The sequence below is a fragment of the Populus euphratica genome, unplaced genomic scaffold (assembly GCF_000495115.2).
Source record: "Populus euphratica unplaced genomic scaffold, PopEup_1.0 scaffold27.1, whole genome shotgun sequence".
Lineage (NCBI taxonomy): Eukaryota > Viridiplantae > Streptophyta > Magnoliopsida > Malpighiales > Salicaceae > Populus > Populus euphratica.
The window spans coordinates 691652-708684 of NW_011499899.1; the positions used below are offsets into that span (position 1 = coordinate 691652).

Genomic DNA, 17033 nt, shown 5'->3' on the forward strand with positions numbered 1-17033 from the left:
GAAGACAAAAAACAAAGGAAACCTCATCGGACAGCTAGATTTGCTTAGAAAATATTTATAAAAAACGAAACCCACCAGCTAAAACTCACAACCATTAACCAATCTCTCATTTCGTTTCCAAAAGATTTCATCTTTTTGTTTTCTTAAAAATCTGTTCTTGATTTGTGTAAGAAGTGAGGAGAGCAGTATATAGAAGAAGCAGCAGCAGCACCAAGAAACACAGAGAGAAAGCTTAAAGAGGTAAGTTTTGTGCAAGAAGAAGCAGCAGCAGCAGCACTAAGAAACACGGAGAGAAAGCTTAAAGAGGTAAGTTTTGTGCTCTTTGTGGGGTTTTCTCTTATGCTTTCAAAATGTTCGTTTGCTAGTTTAAGTTCTTCTTTTCAATTCTACTCTCTGAAAGATTTTGGATTTCTTAATATAAATTTGTGGTGTTTTTTGTAGATAAATGGGAACCCTTTTTCGCTCTCTCTCTCTTTTTCCCTGTTCGTCATTTATATCTAAACTCTCGGTTTTTCCTGTTTGGTCTCTGAGAAAGTGCGGGAAAGAATGAAATTTACTTGTTCAGTCTTGGGCAGACCTTTCTTTGCTTTAGTAATTGAGAGGACATGAAACTTTCATTGATGTGGATTTATATTTTTTCTTTGTTTGGATATTAGTGAGTATATAATGAATCTGATAATTAAAAGTTAACAGCTCTCATGGAGAACCCTTAAAGATGCAAGCATTTAGGCATAGAATTGGAAGTAAAGAAGAGGCCTTGTAACTACTGAAATCATTTCCAGCATAGTAACTGAGTTGTAGAGAATATATTTTGATAATCTCGATTCCAGTTGATTGTTTGGTATCAGGTATACAATGGGAAGAAATCTCAGTCCAATACTGCGGCAAGAATTGGCAAATCTTGACAAAGATGCTGATAGTCGTAAATCAGCAATGAAAGCACTGAAATCGTATGTGAAAAGCTTGGATTCCAAGGCAATCCCACAATTTCTTGCTCAAGTTTCTGAAACCAAAGAAACTGGGTCTTTATCTGGCGAATACACAATTTCACTCTATGAAGTTCTTGCTCGTGTCCATGGAGTTAATATTGTTCCTCAGATTGATAGTATCATGGCTACTATCATCAAGACTTTAGCTTCAAGTGCAGGGTATTTTCCTCTTCAACAAGCATGCTCCAAGGTGGTGCCAGCAATTGCAAGATATGGCATTGAACCGACGACACCAGAGGATAAGAAAAGGCATATAATCCACTCACTTTGTAAGCCTCTTTCAGAAGCTCTCTTAGGTTCTCAAGAATGCCTGACTTCAGGGGCTGCCCTTTGCCTGAAGGCTCTAGTGGACTCAGATAATTGGCGATTTGCTTCGGATGAGATGGTGAATCGGGTTTGTCAGAATGTGGCTGTCGCTTTGGAGGAGAAGTGCACGCAAACTAATTCGCACATGGCCTTGGTGATGGCTTTGGCTAAGCATAATGCTTTGATAGTTGAAGCATATGTAAGACTTTTGATACAATCAGGATTGCGTATCTTGAAAGCTGGGGTCTTGGAGGGTAATTCTCAGAAACGATTATCAGCTATCCAAATGATCAATTTCTTGATGAAGTGCCTGGATCCTAGGAGCATATTCTCAGAGCTTGAGTTGATAATTGAGGAGATGGATAAGTGCCAGTCCGATCAGATGGCATTTGTGAGTGGAGCTGCATTTGAAGCTTTGCAAACTGCAAAGAAAATAGCCACAGAGAAAGGGACAAAATTTGAGAAGAGTTCTGGTTCAGTTAGTGGATCGAACTTTGGCAGGAGAGACCACAGAGGGAGGAGAAATTTTTCCAGTGCCTATGGTGATCAATCTCCAGCATCTGTATCACCAGAATCACAGACTCTCGATTTCTTTATGGAATATGAATCTTTCACCGAGTCACCTATTTCAACAACTAATGTTTCTTCTAATGAGTGTGACCGTGGGAGTGTGAACCGAAAACTCTGGAATTTTGAGAATGGAGGGGTGGACATATCTCTAAAAGATGGTTTATTTTCAGAGTTGTCTCAGGGAAGTCCCATCCACGATGCATTCTCTGATCAGTCTGGGCTATATGAGCTTACTGAAAACGGAGGAAATTACATGGGTGAATTTGCAGGGTTCTTGCCTAGGAGTCCTAGAAACAAACTATCGAGAAGCACCACTCCCAGCCCTCAGGTATCGTGCTGGGACTTGTTTCATTAGTCACTTCTACGATTTTGGGACTTGTTTCATTAGTCACGTCTACGGACTTGTTTCATTAGTCACTTCTACGATTAGTTAGAAAAAGATTGACCTCCAGTGAGCTCTGATGGTGATTTTGGACACCTTTTCTTAATGTGCAGCTTAGGAGGTTTATTTTTCTTATTATTCTTAACCACAATTTAGGCATTGAACAGTGACGACGGATTTTAACCTCCGGGTTCAGAAATGGGCTGGCTACAGTGGTGATTTTCCATTTAAAACATATTTGATAAGTATGTTAAACTGCCACCAATGTTTTCAAAATACAGGTTAGACAGCTTGGGAACCAGTTTGAAGGATTATCCCAATTTTCCCATTTGGAATTTAGCTTTAATTAGTGGTTTCATTGTTGTAAAATGGCTATGTTTCCTCCTTTGCTGTCAAGCGCTCATTAAGTCATAGCTGATATAGGTTGCCTAAATTAATACAGTGATCACAGGCCCAAGGGAGGCTAGATTTATTGCTGAGATTCTTGTTCCACACATGATCAAATTACTTATTTACATTTGGTTGTAGGCTTGTGCTCCTTTTTTGGTTGCAGTTGCATGAGATATATCAACATTTGCCAAACGCTACAAATTTATTTGATGTTTGTGATATTGGATTTTGATTGCTGATATAGATTGCATTTGACACCATTTTGTTTGTGTTTCAGCGGTCACAATCTCGTATAAATGTTGACAACGTTAGCATCTTCACAACTCCCAGGAAGCTCGTACGTGCTCTTCAGGATCCTAATGATTTAGATTCAGACTTCTCTGAGAAACAAAACGGAAAGTTTGGAAGTCCATGCTCGAGCAAATATGATTACAGCCCTACTCCGAGATTAAAACGAAATGGCTCTCAGCATGTGGGTTTAGAGGTCGATGAGAATGGAAGTGATTACAGCCCCACTCCGAGATTAAAACGAAATGGCTTTCAGCATGATGTGGGTTTAGAGGTCGATGAGAATGGAAAGTCGTATACTGGCGTTGGGGAGTTCCAAGGTGCCTCTGAATCAGTGGCATCAACAGATGGCATTCCAGTCAAAACTGATGTGCAAGCATCTCCAGAGGTGATTCGTAGAAATAAACCTCATGCTAATAAATTTTGCACTGAAAAAGATGCGAGGAAGACTTCATCTATTTTAGCTGTTGGGTTCTGTATTGCTTTGCTAGCAATTTTTGCCTCATTAATGTGCATTTATCTGCAAGATGATGACCATCATATGGTTCCAACTTAGTTCTGACATCTGTATCAAAATCTTCCAATTACCGTGTATTAGGTCATTGTGAAAATCCTATGTTTCTCTGTAGTGTAAGGTAGTCAATTGTTCAAACTATGAGTTGGATGATTATGTTCTTAATATTAGGAAACACTTTCTGTTCTTGCAACCCTTTTTTTCTTTTTTATCATTAAACATGTTCACTACAGAACAGAATATTGTTCCTTAAACTTCACCTGCAAAATCAGTTTTGCTTATTTTTCAGAGGAGGAAGGAGAGAAACTATAGAAGCAGAGACAAGAATTGTCCCCTGGACAGTGAAGTGATATGTGATGCAAGCAACTGTGCCTTCTCTTCACAAACATGAATGGTTTGCTGTGTTTCGTTTCTTTTCAAATTTTATAATACAAATTTATGTATGTGGGCTACGAAAAACTATTTCTGATAACTACAGCTCCTAGGAAGATGTGGGTATTGATATAGTCAAAAACAAAACTAACCAAACTGCAAGGTGCTGAGAATTTGGTAAACTACTGAGCTTGAATTATTGAAAACGAGAGTCGATGAGAAAAGCAACTGGTTGATGACTGTGAAGTCGGGTCGTGAGCTTGTGTAAATCCTGCTCATCTGGTCAGTTAAATTCTTATAATTATCGTTTTCTTGACTCTCCATTTCCTCACTGTCTAGTAGGCAGTCTTTTCATTTATCATCATTCTTCTGATTTCTCTCCCAGCAAGTAAAAAATCCTTTTGAGCCCCAAATTGCCCCACCGGTGGCCAGAACCAAACCCACTTTTTCTAAGGCCAGGAGGAACAATGCCGAAACTTGATAAGAACATAGGCCTCTACAGAAATATTATCCCTCCAATCCATGTGCATAGGTTGCTTAAGGTGTGCTTACTGTAAGATGGCTACTAAATAGTACAACCCCTCATTTGGATGATGAAGATTTCGAGTTTGAGACACTAAGCTCTGAGCTTAAGTGCTTACATTTCTCCGTGGAGACTCAAAATGCATGTTACTTCAACCACATCTTTTGCATCAGTGCGTACATTTTAACCTGTATCAACGCAGACAAATAAAACTTAATGAATTCACAGGAAAACTTTACGAGACAGTTTTGAGAGAACTTTGTTGGAAATTGAGAAACTTAAAACAGTTTCGGGAACATGTCAGCCTATTCTTCCTTTCAGCTTTTAGCATCAGTGCAATCTGATCCTTTACAAACGATTTTAGTTCATTTCTTTTATCACTGAAAATTTATCTTTCATGTTATATTTTTATTTGCTGAGTAGACTGTTTTCTGAACCCGATTTTCTGCACAGGCTCCGCCAATGTGCATTCTAGCGGAAATCTTTCTCAAACTCAAAGCAATTCGTGCTCGTGCTCCAGCAGTTGTAGTTCATCTGGCCATTCAAGGCATTTTCCGTGGGTTTAAGGATACTTGTTGATTTTGAATTTGATATCAAAATCTTTAATTACAAAATATCCCTTCCAATCTTCACCAGGTTTCACGACAAGGACCAGCATTGCAGTGGGGCCAGTGCAGATAAAATAGTTCTTACCATACTTCTCAGCAAATGAGCCACGGCTTCCAGTGTAATTATCTTCGAAACCGATCTGTATCACCCTGAAGAAAAGCTCTTTTCCCCGAAATGAACCGCCAACCATTTTTGTGACTCATTAGATTGCTCAGTTGCAGATGATCTTATGACATAAATAGACAACAAGCACATGCAGTTTAATTGAAATATTCTGTTCATCAGTATTTGTATAAGAAAACCTAACTATGTACTTGAGTCGATGCCTATGAAGTATAGTTTTCGAAGACTACAGACAACTACAGAAAAGCAATTTTGAAAGGACAAAGTTATTTACCAACTAGTAAACCAACAAAATCATATCAATTCATCTATACAATGTTATGATTATATCTAAATTTAGTCATACTAATTATGCAAATCCAATTACAAATGTTGATAATTGTTAGTTTCGTTTTCATATATAAAAAACCAGCACAAAAGATGCAAGATAAAGCAGATGGCATAATAAAATCACAGTGCAGTTACTGAACTAAGAAAAGAACCAGCACTGCAGTCTCCTGTTGCTCAACTCTGAGGAACAAGGACACAAACTAGAGACACAAATACAATTCATGTATAAAGGAACTCTCTAGTTAGATTCAGATATGATACCATTGTGAAATTCTACGAGCTAAGGTGACAAAATTTCTTTTCATGTTCTCATTTATAAAACACTTAAGGAAATGGATGATTCTGAAAGTGATGAGCCATGGTGACAAGCTAAAAACTTTCTCAACATTTATTTCATATACTATATGCTAGAGCCATTTGATCTTGGGCTGGAAGTAGAAATGACACGCACATACCTGATCGAGCGCTTCATATTTTATAGGAGAGGTGTAATAGAATGCTTTCAACCTCTCTTCTGGTGGAGCAGCATAAACTCTACCAAGCCTATTCTTCAAAATTGTGAAGGGCTCATCTTGCACTTTCCATGACCCAGGTTTCTCTTCAGGCTCGAAATCAAAATCAAACATTCTCGGAGACTCTACTTTCATTACTTCAGACGCAGATAAAACTTTGAAAGGTGAAGATAAAGGAGGTCGTGTTCAGTAAGAACATTTTCTGTGTCCTTGGATCCCTGCCTTTGCTCGTCTTATGAATTTGAGATGACGAAGTATAGAACTAGTTAGAGTCACATCCTTTCGACCATTATTCTTTACTATCACTGCTGTTGCCATGTTCAGTGGATAAAGTGAGACTGCAAATGTTATGTCAAGAGGTCCACTGCTGCAGCTCAATTCAACCTTCAACAAGCCGTAAAAACAAGCATGAGAATTTCAGTCCTTGAGTAGGCGTTGACCCTCCTCCTCCCTAAGAAAAGCAGGCTGCAGCTTTAACTCTACAACCCCCACCCTCCTCCTCCCTTCTTCCTCTTGCCACTGAACAAAGGAAGATTTTGATCAATGGTAAAAGAAGTTCAGTTACTGTGAACATAAACGGATCCAGGCTCATGATTCCAAGACAAAATGCCAGGATATAAAATTTGAAGGGAATTCGAGCCTTAAACTGAACAACCCCCTAAATAGTTCCAAAATTGCCGCATCTTCTCGTTCTTGGAATTGATTAGTCAACCATTTTTACATTTCCAAAATAAAAAATTAATGATATATTAATTGATAAAGTTGTCACTTGACCCTGTCCTTCACTTGTTATCTTTCCTCTCAAAAAAAACCCGATCAGTTTCAGGCATGAACTAGTTTGCAAAGTCTAAAATTCAAACAAAAAAAAACCTTAAAATTATCTTTCCTCTCAAAAGAACCCGATCAGTTTCAGGCATGAACTAGTTAAAAGAAATAAGATATAAGCTGAACAAAACGATGCAACCAAGAAAATACCTGAATCGCATCGATGGAGTCAGAGCCAGCATCCTTTACAGTCCATTCAGAAGAAGAAACGAGTGACCCTTTGGAACCGCCTTCAGAGGAATCACTGAATGACCAAACCAATGCCTCCTTCAGCTTGACTGGAATCCTCTTCATTACCAAGAAGTGTATAAAGAACGAAACTCCTCAAAACCATCATCCTTCAATGAACTTTTGGCCTGGAAGACGTGACGTGAGCATTAGGTATCCGATCCCTCACAGAGCTGCCATTTCTAACAGTTAGATAAACAGTTGGAACACTGTTCGATTCCTAGAATTTGATGCCTTATCTACCTGATGTGCAAGACGTATAACATTTTGCCTTTCGAACGAAGAGGATATTTTGTTAAACCCCAGTACATTAGGAGCAGCAGCCTTCCCCATCCATCAAGCTAAATTACCACAGGCATTTGACAGATTCACCTCCCCATCCATCAAGCTAAATTGGATTTGGAGGGTAGAATTTGGATTACAAAATCTGCAGGTTGGGGAGTCAGATTACAGATCGACTCTGAAGATCAGGGTGTTTAAAAACACAATTGATATTGTTTTTTTTTTTTAAAAAAAAAGTTTTGTTTAATTTTGTTTATATATTTTTATATCATTTTAAAATACTCATATAAAAATTATTTTTAAAAAATAAATTATTTTAACACATTTTCAAATGAAAAATACTTCAGCCACTATCATACTCACTAACAACCCATTATAATCTTAGTCAATCCTACATAAAACCCTAGTCATTATTGGCAACAGAAGGCATACAAGAAAGATGTGCTCCAGTTTTCACCGAACAGAAACACACCTTTAACAAACTCATAACACATCCCTAATACATTGCACACCTCAGATGCGGGCAATGGAAGAAACCAAATTCATTCGCCAAAGATGCTCACAGCACAAAAAACCAAACACATTTTTCAATAGAAACTACAGAACTAATTGAAACCAACCATCACATCAGTTGGATTCGAAATGGCATATACATATCTTTTCTTTGACTCTAAACAAAATCGTTTTAAAGTGATACAGTCAAGACAAAAGCGAAGTTGCCATGTGCGAAACTAATCTTCATCCATCCCTCCAGGTGCAGCATCTCTCCTTGGACCACCAGCTGGTTTTGCCATTATAATCTGCATAGCAGAATGGGAAAAATAAAACAAAGCAAGCTAAAGTCACAATTCAAATTCGTGTTCAGTTCCATATATATGACTATAAATCAATTCCACTGTCATCTCATTCAAGAATAATAGACCAAATCTAAAGTGCAACCAAACCAAGCTGCTCAAGAACCTAAAAGTTTAGCAGATACCAATTTCAAATCATAAGGAAAGGTGACAGATGCAAGAATCAAATACCTGGTCCACGCGCAATACAGTACAGGCAGCATCTGCAGCATATTTGAGAGCAAAAAACCTGTCCAAAAATTGGGGGAGGAAAAGATTTGAGTTTGTATTTTATATAGACATAATTTTAGCTTGACAAATGATAGTTCCTGATTTACATCAGTTAAGAATTAATTACTAGAATTCACAATATCTGATCTGAATCTTGAAATATACATTCTTGTAGAGAACCTAAATGGAAAGAAACCCTAAGATTGAGAATGGTACAATAAGAAACTAGTGACCAATATCATATGGCAGAATAAGATTCTTTTATCCTTATTTTTTATGATCAGAGGCTCATCTACCCTGCTGATAGATGAAACATGCAAAAAAATTTGGTTTTGAAGACCCAAATTCAATGTATGTCTTGTTTAACTACACAACCAGCCCTTTCAAATCAAAGTTTCTATTGAACAACAGGGCATATAAGAAAATGACTGCTAACAATCACAGCAGACTAAAGCACAATATTATATACATAAACACGCACAGAAAGTTAGCACAACAAGGGTCATGGGAAAAGTTCCATTAAGCCCTAAACTGCAACAAGTGGAATGCCAATATTTCACAAAGAAGTGTGACTGCTACAAGATAGTGATAAAGAAACATACTTTGTGACATAGAGGTCCCAGATATTAGTGGTTGATACATCCTTAAAAACACCTTCCTCCAAGTCGATGCCCACTTTGGTATTTCCAGAAGCATGTTCAGCATAGAGAGAAGATATGATCTCCATTGCATTGAGTCCAGCATTCTCAGCCAGTGTTTTAGGTATCATCTCAAAACTTTCAGCAAACTTTGCAATAGCATACTGATCCAATCTGCAAGAGCAATGGAAGTAGCATATCAACAGATCATTCATGTAATGCCCTTGTGACTGAAGTCCGAATGCTGGAAAGTATTTCTATGCCTTCAAAACTTAATCTCCGAGTTAATACAAAAGGAGATGAACAGAAAGAAACAGCTTACCCTGTTTCTTTAAATGAGAATTCTCTAAGTCTTTTGGCCAACTCAATCTCAGTAGCTGCCCCTCCAGGTACTATTCGACTGTCCCTACACATTGCCTGAAAAGAGGCCAAAAATAAAAAAGATGCACAAAGAAATGTTTAGAATTGACTTCCTGCAACCAAATTCTCCACTGGAATAAATGTTTAGCAACAATAACCTTGTAAGTATTGACTCCATCATCGACAGCTCTTTCAAGGTCATCTAGTATGCTTTCTGTACTTCCTCGTAACACCACAGTGCATACAGAGTTGCCACCTTCTTCATTTCTCACAACAGTGACCTGTTTCATATAATTCATACAGAGCACAAACATCATTTCAAGAAACTGAAGGAAAAGAGGAGAGACAAAGGAAAGGAGAAAAACTCTACAGCCAAAATGATGGGATTAAGGTGTCTATGAACATACCCTAGCACCACCAATTTCCTCAACTGAAATAGAATCTACACATCCCAAGTCATCTGGGTTGGGTGGACTAAGCTTCAGCTGTTGCAAGAACACAAAAGAATCTCAGAGTGCAACCAAAAGAACTTTCAAGCAGCATGAACAAATATTTCTAACAAGAAAAACTAAATATCTCTAACAAGAAAAAAAACTTTGAACAGAAGTGAACGTACGATAGCAACAGCACCAGTGGTGCGGCAAAACCTTCTCAGTTCAAACTTTGAGCTAATCTTCAGAACCATGAGTCTACAAGCAAGAATGTCAGAAATAAGAATTGACAGCAGAGGTTATGGATGCAATGAAGAAACTACTTAGGCAACCTGTTAATAACATTACTATAAGCAAACACAAGTACAGCATAACATGACCTCAATTTGTCCACATACTCTCCCACAACCCATACAAATGGATATATTCAAAGGAAGAATAAAACAAAACCACAAGGCAGAAAACTAGTGTACTTGTAACGTTCGCAGAAATGTAATGCCATCTCTCCAACAGCTGCCCCGCTAACAATTACTTTGGCACCAGTTTCTGCCACTGCCTTAATGAGCTCCTCGACTTTAGCTTCTTCAGTTTTAGCATAATTCTCTAGCTGCAAGGCAAAAATTAGGTAGTTGTTAATACACCAAGGCCACCACAAACTTCTTTAACTTTTCTTGTACAAAATATAAAGTCTCATAAAAAAGCAGATATATTCCACAACATTGCAAAGGACATGTAGACAGCAACAAAAAAGGCTATTCCCTCCAGACATACCTGTTCAGCAGAGTGAATTAGGACAGTTCCCTTGGTTTCAGTTGCAGAGGTATCAACACCACCAGCAAACACAACAACCTATGAGTGCATGAAAAAAAAACGATTTGAAATTGTTAAATTGCAAGGTGCAGAAATCCATTTAAAAAAATTAAAAGAAAAGAAAACATTAACAAATTCAGAGCAGCTTTGGATTAAATGTTACAGACCCAAAGCATAAAGAGACAGATAAATGCTCACCTTTGCCTTCTCCACTCTCTTTATGGTTCCCACAGTATCACCTTTCAAAACCATACCACGGACTATTGAAGAATTGATCAAACCTCCTCCCACAAGCTTTGCAACCCGGACATTGTCCACATTAAAGTTTACTGGGTTCTTGGGACATACTTGGATGCACGCCTAAAATGCAAGGAAAAAAAAATCATAATAAAACAACTGATAGAACAGCTAAGTGATAATTTAAAGAGTTTCAGTAAATGCATTTACATCGGCAATGAGGTTGCACAGAATATCTTCTTGTCCGAATTGCTTGCTAGCAACAGCAGCCTTCATCCGAAAAATAACTTGCTCCTTATTCCTCACATCCATGTTTTCAGAACCTGGCTCCACCAGTTCGCTTAAGATTTCAATTGCCTAAGAGAGCATTTGAAAACAGAGAGAGAAAAAAACATATCAAGTGAGGAAGGCACATGCAAACTACACTACGCTCTCTTCAATATAATAAAACAAGTCATTTTTGCAAATTTATCATAGCACCAAACAAACCTTGTTGATTGCTTTATTGTAACCGCTGATGATCTCACTGGGGTGCAGGCCCATCCTTATAAGCTCGTCCGCATTTTGAAGCATTTCTCCAGCAAAAGAGATGGTCAAGTTAGCTCCATCCCCAATTTCCTCTTGTTGGGCCTTGCCAGCTAAGACCAAAATCTTGGCAGCTGGATGCTGAACCTCGAGTTCATTTACAATGGTAGCAGCATCATTGGTGACAAAGAGTTTGTCCAAGTGATTAATAACCATCTTATTCATACCTGATCACAGCAAAAAAATCAAAGAAATAGCTTCAAAACAATTAATCCATGTAAGTAAGGAAAAATATATTGGAGAAAACCCAGAAAAGAAGATCCCCATACATGTGACTAAAATCATTTAGATTTGGTAACTGAATTCCCAATGTATGGACCTAAATCCAAGCCTTTCCTGCCTTCAATTTCAAATTACAAGTGCAAACATTGGTTTCTTTCTCACTTAACAGCTTTTAGATTCACTTGTCATTCATTGATAATTCAAAACAAAACACAGAAATGCAGCAAAAACCCTACTTATCCAGTAGTGGCACAGCACAAAAACTTGGAATGTGAGACAATCAAAAGCAAAAACCCTAAAGACACACAGCAAAAACCCAGAAAAGTAGAGGATCCAGAAATAGAAGGGAAGTACCGTTGGGGCCGAGAGAAGTGCGAGTGATAGCAGACAACTGCTTACAAGCATCGATGTTTTTTAGAACGGCTTCATCGAGACCTGATAAATGTTTGTGTCCTTCTTTTAACATTGATTGGATTCCATATGGTTGCATTGAGAACCCCATCTCTCTCTCTCTCTCTCTCCCCCCCTCTCTCTCTCTCTGATTTTTCTCTTCTTTTCTTTTACAGATAAACTAGAAACCCTAGCCCTGGAATAGAGAGAAAGAAACTTGAAAAGAGTTTCTCAAAGGTTTTACGTCCTTCACTGTGTTCTGTTGTGTGTGCAAATGGATGCAAGGGTTCAGAGAATACGCCCTAGAAACCTTGATTTTCAAAGTTTCTCAAAGGCTTTACGTCGTCGTTTCGAGTTTTGAAGGGTTTACAAAGTGCCGTTAAATGTTAAATTTGTTGAAGTCGTGTTTATTAAAAGTTCATTTTTTTATTTATTTTTAAATTATTTAAATACATTAAAAAAACACTTTAAAAAAATGAAAAGTAACTGATATTTCACTCAAGACATTCAGTAAACTTGAAAATTAAAAATAGAACATAAAAAAAATTATTGAGTAGAAATGGAACCAAACAACCTTGAAATTATTTGAATGGAATGATATGGTACTATTTAATTTTGTGTTAATTAAAACATTTTTTATGGGGGTTATTAATTATATCTAATAACAATATCATTATAATATTTTATTGATGTATAGTTGAGCCTTTACATGAAAAATTATTAATTAATTAAGATATTATTTAAATCAAGATTGAATAAAAATATTATTTAATCAAGATTATTGATGAACAGGGATTATAAAGTATTAAGTTCAAGAACATTACATTTTTATTTCTTTTCCGTTTCACAGACAATTTCAGTGGCCTTTTTAAGTGTTTTCTTTTTCTCCTATTTCATGATTCACAATAAGCCATGCTGAGAGAAGAATTTCTTGGAATGTTTTTAATTAATATACTTTAAATAAATGATAGTTAAATAAAATATAAAAAATTAATCTAAAATAACCTTTTATTTTACTACTCAAAAAACCTTAGTTTTTCTAAATTTAATTTTTCATTTATAGTGATTAATCAAAGAATGATAATGATAAAAAATAATTTTTATCATCTCTTTAGCTTTTACCTTTATTTACTGAATATATATAACCAACACAAGTTGGAAACACATATATTTTGATCGAGTACTAGTATATAATATCATCACATTAAATCACTTTAGATAAAAAAAAATTAATAATATTTGTGTTAAAATTATCATCATACTCAATTGAAATAGAATATCATTGAAGTTTACCAATTAACACCTCTAAGTTATTTTAATATTAATATCTTTATAATTTCAACTAAATCTATATCAAATAGTTTCTTTTATTTATATATGTAACATACATGAATTACCATTCAATAAATTATCATCGTCATTAGATGTGATATTAAGTGCCATATAAATATGTTATAAGATATTTTGTTAAAAAAAAATTGGATTATTGTTAATTTGATGTAATTATAACTAAATTGCATTATCATAATACTAATCAGAAAAAATCATATCAAATTTAATCAAAATTTCAAAATTTAATATTAAAACAAACCAGAAAAAATTAAACATAATTTATTATATGAAATCTAGTTGGTATTTCCATGCTCAATTGTATTAAATCAAACCCAAATTAATACAATTCATAAAAAACAAAATATTAACTTATCAACAAATCAATTCAATGTATAGTTCATCATGATTTTACTGTATTCATATCTTTTTATATAAAATCATTAAGCATAATTAATTATATTATTAGTCAATCCTAATAACATGCACAAAATCTATAATTTGATAGCCAAACATCAATTAAACATAATATATAATTAATTGAATATATTTTCATTTTCTATTATATCAAATTATATATTTTCATGTTTTACCATATCAAATCAACCCTAATTAATAATATTCTTAATTAATTAAATAAAATCTTAAATTTACCATAAAATTTAAATTCAACCTAAATAATTATTTTATTTTAATCAAATCAAATATAAATTTATAACAATTTAATATATTTACCTTTCTTGTATAAATAAAAAAAAGGCTGGAGAGGTAGTAAAAACAAAAGGAATAGTCAATTTTTAACTTAAAACACATTGATTAGAGAATATGATATATTTAATTTTTTTGTTGTTTCAAGGGCATAATAAAAATATTCAATGGATTTTTTTTTATAAATATTGTAAAAATATTATTCGATTTTAAAATAAAGAGCATATGATCTCTGTGTTATTTGATATAAAAAAGAGCTAAAACTTTAATTAATATCTCATATTAGAAGTAGGACATGTGTTTTTGAATAATGATATTTACTAAATGTTCTACTATAATGTTAAAATATGCTAATTTGTTAAATATTTTTTAAACAATATTATTATGCTAAATTTTCATGTTTATTGTGAATTTTTTTAATAAAAAAACCATAATCTAAGCACTTTTCCCAATGGAAACTATTTAGGTAGCTGACTAACTATTCTGGGTTGGGCTTGGCTACCCAACATCTAGGTTTTTATTGGGCCACATTTAGGCTTCACTAAAAGGCTCAAATGGTGGAATGTAAGGCCATGTTAACTCTACCCATTAACCGGACCCAATTACTATTGGATAATTACTAGCAAAGTTGAGGGGTGATTTCGTAGTTTTGTACCACAAAAATGAGAGCCCAAAACCCTACCTGTTAACCCCTAGACCATAAAGCTCAAAACCTCACTTTGCCAACTCTGTAAGAAAAACCCTCCACCGCTGTTCTTCACCTAAAGAACAGCAAACAATGAGGCCACCAAGGGGCGGCGGGTTCAGGGGAGGTAGGGATGGCGGGTTCAGGGGAGGTAGAGATGGCGGGTTCAGGGGAGGTAGAGACGGCGGGTTCAGGGGTGGACGTGGCGGTCCTGGCCGTGGTGGACGTGGCGGCGGGTTTCGTGATGAAGGCCCTCCTTCTGAAGTAGTAGGTGTGCTCTTTTTTACTCTATTTTTTCACTCGTTAGCTAGCTTGTTTTCTTCCCTGTACACGCTTTCTAGTATGGAGGTGTATAAATGTGTTTTAAAGTTTTGAACTTTGAAAGCTAATGATTGAGATTTCGCTGCAACTGTGAAGAATGGTAGCTGATATGTGAATCGAAGATTAAAACTTTTTAAAGTACTTGATGAAAGAGGGACTGGTGCTTGTTGGTTTATTGACGGTTTTTTTATTTTTTTGTAGAGGTTTCATCCTTTCTTCATGCATGTGAAGGAGATGCAGTGACAAAACTAACCAATGAGAAAATTCCATACTTCAATGCTCCGATCTTTTTGCAGAATAAGACCCAGATAGGGAAAGTTGATGAAATCTTCGGTCCCATTAATGAATCTGTGAGATTTCTTGCATTTCTTTATGTTACTAATATATTGTAGTAGCTTTCCATTTTAAAGATTTAAGTTTTTTTATGCTACGACTGCAGTATTTTTCTATCAAAATGATGGAAGGAATTGTGGCAACTTCGTATGCTCCAGGGGATAAGTTTTATATTGACCCGAGTAAACTCTTGCCTCTTGCAAGATTTCTTCCACAACCAAAGTATGCTTCTTGTCCATTTCTATGATACTGAAATAAAGCTCCTTGTTTTCCTTACTTGAACATTCTACTACTATACCATTTTGTGTTGCTTGTATTCTGTGGGGATTTGGATGTTTCTCGTGAAAACTTTGCCATTACATCATATGTGATACGTTGTCTTTGCATCGTAGGATATGGCTTAAGTTATTGTAGATTGTGCATATTAGATTCAGTGACTAATGAGTCAATTGGCTGGAAGTCGCTTAATTCCAATCTTGGTAATGTTGTCATTGGCTTGTTACGTGTCTATGTGTTGCTTGTAACATTTTCTAGAAATATACATGACAAGCACTGGCACCACATATTGTGATATATATCAGTTGTGAATTCTATACATGATGTACTGAGAAATAGCTGCAAGAGGTTTGCAGATGTTATTCTTCATTTGTGATAGTTTGTAAACATGCTATACCCAAGTATCAGAACATTTTAAGAATTACTCCGGACAAGCAACTGAATCCGTTTATGATTTTTTGCTTAACGTATAGATGGTTGTTACTCAAACTTAATGTGAGTGGGTTTATTCCAAGTATCTGAGCTGTGGAAGAAATTATTGGTATTGGTTAAATACTACATAATATTCTGCAATGATCAATCAAGTGTTGTGTGTAACTTAAGGATTTTTACCCTTCGTGTTATTTTGTTTAACATATAGATTCAATTGCTGAACTCAAATCCTCTTACCAGCCTTCACTCTACTGTATTCTTTTGTACTATATTTGCATACCATTGTCTGGTGTCTGACCATGCTCTCGGTGTTTAGAATCTTGTCTAGTTCAATCAAATTACTATGGTCATGTTTTTGTTACAGGGGACAAGCACAAGGTGGCAGAGGTGGTGGTCGTGGAGGAAGAGGCCGAGGTGGTTTTGGTGGTGGCAGAGGTGATTTCCGTGGGAGAGGCAGAGGCAGAGGCCCACCAAGAGGTGGTGGCCGTGGTCGTGGTGGTGGCTTTAGGGGAAGAGGGAGGGGATAAAACAACTTTCTGTAATATTTCCAGTGCGCTTGCCCTTTTAAGTTTTAATTTCAAGATGCAATGGGCAAACAACAATCAACATTTGGATTCTGACTTGAAGAGATTTGGTTTTCTGCAGTAGTTGTTGCAATGTAATTTTATTTTAAATTCCATGAATTGCTGATATCTTTCAGAATCCGGTCAGAGCTTTCATTCAGAAAATGGGAGGATCACGGTGCCTGTAGAGATTATATAGTGCTTTCAGGGGTTCTACCCTCTGTAATTCACTTAAGGTGGCGCGATCTTCTACATATTCTAGTTCGTGAATCATATCACTTTGTTCACACTGCTATCTTGATTTTTGTTTCCCTTTGAATAATTAGTCGGCTTCACTTTCCTCCCTTCTGTCCGTGCTAGCTGCCTTCAAGTATAAAAAAAGAGAAAAAAAAAATGGCATTAATTA

General features: G+C 36.0%; 3 protein-coding genes across 4 annotated transcripts; 2 read left to right on the forward strand and 1 right to left on the reverse strand.

The window, feature by feature from the left end:
* Positions 1-3632, forward strand: LOC105132511 (uncharacterized). Of its 2 annotated transcripts, none has more exons than XM_011036060.1 (4): positions 1-240; positions 849-2193; positions 2915-3074; positions 3150-3632. In XM_011036060.1, the coding sequence occupies exons 2-4, from the start codon at positions 856-858 to the stop codon at positions 3479-3481; spliced, it is 1830 nt and encodes a 609-aa protein (XP_011034362.1). In that variant the 5' UTR covers positions 1-240; positions 849-855; the 3' UTR covers positions 3482-3632. The 2 variants fall into 2 exon arrangements, with proteins under 2 accessions (XP_011034362.1, XP_011034363.1); XM_011036061.1 differs by having other exon boundaries at positions 2915-3062; positions 3138-3632.
* Positions 3633-7764: 4132 nt separating this feature from the next.
* Positions 7765-12284, reverse strand: LOC105132512 (T-complex protein 1 subunit theta-like). Its single transcript, XM_011036063.1, has 13 exons — positions 11945-12284; positions 11273-11535; positions 10994-11140; positions 10745-10906; positions 10508-10585; positions 10210-10343; positions 9922-9994; positions 9713-9790; positions 9464-9586; positions 9268-9362; positions 8910-9119; positions 8269-8326; positions 7765-8043 (listed from the first exon to the last, which is right to left on the reverse strand). The coding sequence occupies exons 1-13, from the start codon at positions 12090-12092 to the stop codon at positions 7975-7977; spliced, it is 1638 nt and encodes a 545-aa protein (XP_011034365.1). The 5' UTR covers positions 12093-12284; the 3' UTR covers positions 7765-7974.
* A 2416-nt stretch (positions 12285-14700) lies between these two features.
* Positions 14701-16857, forward strand: LOC105132513 (putative H/ACA ribonucleoprotein complex subunit 1-like protein 1). The gene is made up of 4 exons (XM_011036064.1): positions 14701-14973; positions 15225-15373; positions 15463-15578; positions 16429-16857. Exons 1-4 carry the CDS (start codon positions 14796-14798, stop codon positions 16589-16591), a joined length of 606 nt encoding a protein of 201 aa, XP_011034366.1. The 5' UTR covers positions 14701-14795; the 3' UTR covers positions 16592-16857.
* Positions 16858-17033: the final 176 nt, after the last annotated feature.